Below are 5,045 nucleotides of genomic sequence, written 5' to 3'. Positions count from 1 at the left end.
GTAGCATACCTATACATTCCATCGAAAAAGTAATATTCTATCACAAATCGCAATACAAAATTAAAATATAAGAGGTGTACGGTAGTATTGATATTATTGAAAATTGAAATAATAAAATAAAAAATAACAATATATGAATAGGTATAAAATGAATAATACGATTAACCTAAGACGCATATTATACTCAATATTTTAAATACACCGTACTTTCCGATTTCCGTGCGTGCGCGAGCATAAACGCATAATAATGAATAAAGATACGTGGGTATTTTCGGCGTTCTTGACTGTAAATTATATTTAATTAAATTAAATCAAAAAGTAATTACTTATTACCTTTTCAATTGATGAACCACAGTAATGTTTGAGTTACTCAATACCTCGTAATAATATAGTAATATAATATAGTAATACCTCGTACAGACACGACGACGACGACGACGCACAAAACGAGTCCGCACGGGCGGTCGTAGTGTATAATAATATTATTATTATACGATATTAACACGGATTCGCGAGTATAATATGTAAACGAGAATAATAATTAATTAATAATATGTTGGCCGCACACCGTACGAATTGCCACCCCACTCCGCCCGACAGTCCCTTCTACGCGCGTCTCCGTCACCGCGTATGTTTGGTAGCTGCGCGACGACCGTCACACACACACACACTCAAGCATTCACATCTACATGACTTACACTGACGCTCGATTCCCCAAGATGGTCGTACTACAAACCGATAGCATAGATGTTTACACATCAAAAAAATAAAAACTTTTTTGCGGTTTGATTATGGATGAAATGTATATTTAGAGAAGATATTCATTTTAATGGTGACCGCCTTCAAGGGTACATAATTTTGGACAAGACAAAGTAGATTCTGATAGCCTTCCATTGGCCAGAGAAGCTTTAGTATTTTTATTAGTGGCCTTTAGTTCTAATTGGAAAATTCCAGTAGGATACTTCTTAATGAATGGTACAACTACAGTAGAAAAATCAAATTTAATCACTACATGTGTTCAAAATTTGAACGATACTGGTGTTATTATTAAATCGTTAACATTTGATGGGGCTGCTTCAAATATGTATATCCATGGTAAAAATATTAGGTGCCAATTTACCATATAAACCATCATTTAAACATCCAAGTACCCAGAAAGACGTACACATATTTTTAGATGCAGCTCACATGTTGAAATTGGTTAAGAACACCCTTGGTGATTGGTGAACACTATTTTTAATACTCCAAAAAGAGTATTGTATCAAAGAAGTTGCCGTTTGCAATCGAGTGGCACTGCAGGTTTAATGAAGAAAATGTTAATATATTGTTTTTTTCATATGAAAGCGCTATGTCCAGCATTCGGGCTAGTGTTGACGCCTTCCAGACAGAAATTTTCTGTTATACGCCATTTATGCAATGACATATTATAATTATAACGATGCTATTATATTTTTATTATTACAAAATTCTGTCATGTTTAATTTAGGGGCAAGGGTAGAAGCGACGAAGAGCATAAGTGCAAATATTTGTTTATACGAATTGTGTGGTCAATTGTTCCCCATAAGTGATGATTTCTTAAAACCAGGAATTAACGATTTCTCAACGGTAACGTCATGCATAAACACAAAGGATTTTATCTTCCTTGGTCCAGTCGCATTCCTGAACCATGACTGTGAACCCAATGTCCAATGGTACAGTCGTACCAAACGACTGTCTTGCGTAAAAACTGTATGCCACATACAAAAGGGCCATGAGTTGACTGTGTATTACGGTAGAGATTTTTTTGGGACGGGCAATTGTGAATGTCAGTGTGTCACTTGTGAGAAGAATGACGCTGGATTTTTTTCTAAAGGTAAACATAACAATGCTGTTTTACTAATACATAACCGTTTTTAATTTCAATATTTTAACTATTTTATAATTGTTTTAAATACATTGGTCTTATCGAGGCTGGTTTTATACATTTAATGTTATTAGCGTGTAATTTTTGTCTGAAATCGTTATTATGACATTGTAATTGTTGGATTGTTTTAAATACATTGATTATGATATGAATTGCAGCATCAAGTATTGATGATAAACTTCCTCTGAAAGTAAAAGTATCACACAAAACTAAGACTGTCATGAATGTTGATGAACAAAATGATGATGAATCTACAAAAGTCAATTCATTTACAATTTTGGAGTCATCTACTGATGTTAAAGAATTGCCCCCCACTGGCGGTAATAATAACCCTAGTGTTATACATTTAATCTTTTATGACTATCATGTTCATTTTTTCCAATAATACTAGGCAATAATGAAATTGATAGTTGTGACAAGAATGATGGAGGTGATGCTGATGATGGTGATGATGTTTCAAATAGCACTACCAATGATGGGTTACAATCGTTCCACACGGATGGTAATACTAATAACACTGGTTTTATACTTTTAATGTTATATGACCCCACCCAGACTTCATTTTTTTTTGTTTAAAAATATTATTTTAACATTATAATAACGAATGATATTAGTATAAAGTTATTATAATAATATTATAATATTATCATTACAAAATGCCGTCTGGGCAGAGTGTAATTTTTGTTTGAAAACATTATTATAACATTATAATTATAGTATTGTTTTAAATACATTGATTATGATATGAATTGCAGCATCAAGTATTGATGATGAACTTCCTTTGAAAGTAAATGTATCACACAAAACTAAGACTGACATGAATGCTGATGAACAAAATGATGATCAATCTACAAACGTCAATTCATTAACAATTTTGGAGTCGGCTACTGGTGTTAAAGAATTGGCCCCCACTGGCGGTAATAATAACCCTGGTTTTATACATTTAATCTTTTATGACTATCATGTTCATTTTTTCCAATAATATTAGGCAATAATAACTAGGAGGATGGCCATCCACCTTACTAATATTACTTACAACATATATGGTATTAAAATTATTATTATTATTATTATTATTATTATTATTATTGACTGCTCATTACAATGAATAAAGGGGGGCAATGCGGAGCTGCTGATGATGGAGATGAATCCGGATAACCTTGAGATGATGTTGAGCTGGAGAGTTGGCCTTGACCGAGCTGGCAGGCATGGACGAACTGACCACACGTGTTCTTGAAAGAGATGATACTGCACTTTATAGTAAAGGCTGAATCAAGTATCAACACCGAACTGGCAAATGTCGAGACTTGAACTGTGTCGATTATTAATTAATAAATTAAATGCAATTGACAGCAATATTACAATTATGTTATTGCTAACACCATTAACTATGGAAAATGTGTAAAAGCATATACAACAAAAAAACGATCCGTTGAACCACGGATATGACACAACACAACAGTAGTACCGAATAACGGCGAAGTTGACGCTGTCCGAGCAAGACAGCGGTGAATGTTGAAAGCGTCTACACTCAGTGTCGCCAACTCTGGCAAGGGAACGATGAACCAGTGGAATCTAAGTCGGGGCGCGAACAAATACATTTAAATTTCTTAAAACATATATAGGTAATATTATACCTACTACCAAGTTTAATTACTTCAATTCATACCTCATACCTTTACATTGGCTTACACATAATAATATTATTTTTTGCAATACGTTTTAATATTTAAAAATATAAGTAGTTTGAATGCACGGATTGGATAGACATTTTTCATGCGTACCTACTGCAATACATTTAATTAAAAGCTAAGAGTCTTATTAGGATCTCAGTGTTTCAATTGTTTATGACAATGTTGTTACATACATAATAATGTAAGTGATAATAAGTAGGTAATAATAAGTAAACATAAAAATACCTACTACAATAAATTTAACACATTTCAATTTCTTAAAACATATACAGTTAATATCATACTACTATAATATATGTAAGTATTACCAAGTTCAATTACTTCAATTCATACCTTACACCCAAGGGTGGATAGGTAATATTTATGTTAAAGGGAAATATTTGAAGGGGCCCTCAAACGAAAAAAAAATTTGGTCGCTTCACTTGCATTAGATATTCAATCTAAGACCTTTGCCTATAAATAAAATATTTCTCGCAAAAACTGATTTTTAGTAGTTTGGTGGGGAGCTGGGGAAACAGAATTATGCTTTTTTCGGTTGTAAAGGATTTTTGAAAAATTTCACAAAAAGTCTTACAAATTCTGTATTAAATATCTACATAGAAGTTTCACAGAAACAAGTAGTTTTGGAAAGAGGGGGAAGGGTGGCGGAATGTTTTTATAGCCCCCACACAAATTCTCGTATAACTTCAAAAAAAATATATTCTAAATATCAGCTGAAAAAAAAAATCAAAATCAAAATATGGTGGGTTAGGGAAACATACGAGGATATTTTGGTCTTCGATTAACGATAAAAATGTAAAATACTATGTTAAAGATCCGTAAGCAAATTCTTGACTTGGCGTGTTATTATTGTATTGTTAAAAATAACAGTAGGTAATAATAATTTATATAAAAAGATAAATAATTTTAAATTTAAGCTATTCCTATTTGTTGAATATTTTATTCTGCAAAATAACGTGTTGACCTGAGTGGGCCCCCAACATAAACATTGACTGGGGCCCACAGGGAAAATCCCTTTTTCCCTATAGGCCTATCCACCCCTGCTTACACCTTTACTAACGTTTACATTGGCTTACACATATTAATATTACTTTTTTGCAATATTTTGAATTTAAATTCCTCAAATGGTGCAGCTATGCTTAAAATATTGTATTATTCGTCATTTTTATGTCGTTGGCATGCAAAAATGTATTATACATTACATATATTATACATATAGGTATCATTTGTATTCTACTTTTTATTTTTTTATTATTATTTATTTAAATTGTATTGTGTTTAATGTTATATTAAATAAAATATAATACTGTTGAAATGTACAATTAATATTAGTAGTCAGCCTTGACACGTGTGTACAATTTAGTATCTAGTTATACGAGCGTAAGACTCACTCTCTATACGGATGTAACATGACCTCGGTTGTGCATATATATAGGGCCTTTGAAGTA

General features: G+C 32.2%; 1 protein-coding gene across 1 annotated transcript; it reads left to right on the top strand.

Moving 5' to 3' along the window:
* Positions 1-1,348: 1,348 nt before the first annotated feature.
* LOC103308751 (histone-lysine N-methyltransferase KMT5B-A-like) lies at positions 1,349-3,174 on the top strand. Its single transcript, XM_008182737.1, has 6 exons — positions 1,349-1,397; positions 1,487-1,852; positions 2,062-2,223; positions 2,295-2,405; positions 2,659-2,820; positions 3,080-3,174. Exons 1-6 carry the CDS (start codon positions 1,349-1,351, stop codon positions 3,172-3,174), a joined length of 945 nt encoding a protein of 314 aa, XP_008180959.1.
* Positions 3,175-5,045: the final 1,871 nt, after the last annotated feature.

This window comes from Acyrthosiphon pisum, chromosome X, assembly GCF_005508785.2.
Source record: "Acyrthosiphon pisum isolate AL4f chromosome X, pea_aphid_22Mar2018_4r6ur, whole genome shotgun sequence".
Lineage (NCBI taxonomy): Eukaryota > Metazoa > Arthropoda > Insecta > Hemiptera > Aphididae > Acyrthosiphon > Acyrthosiphon pisum.
Note: the sequence above shows the minus strand (reverse complement) of the source record. Positions and strands in the feature narration are given on the sequence as shown.

Coding starts and splice junctions, on each gene's coding strand:
- LOC103308751 (XM_008182737.1), top strand. CDS start 1,349: ATGTCCAGCATTCGGGCTAGTGTTGACGCCTTCCAGACAGAAATTTTC. Junction 1,853..2,061: donor CGCTGGATTTTTTTCTAAAG/GTAAACATAACA, acceptor TATGAATTGCAG/CATCAAGTATTGATGATAAA. Junction 2,224..2,294: donor AGAATTGCCCCCCACTGGCG/GTAATAATAACC, acceptor CAATAATACTAG/GCAATAATGAAATTGATAGT.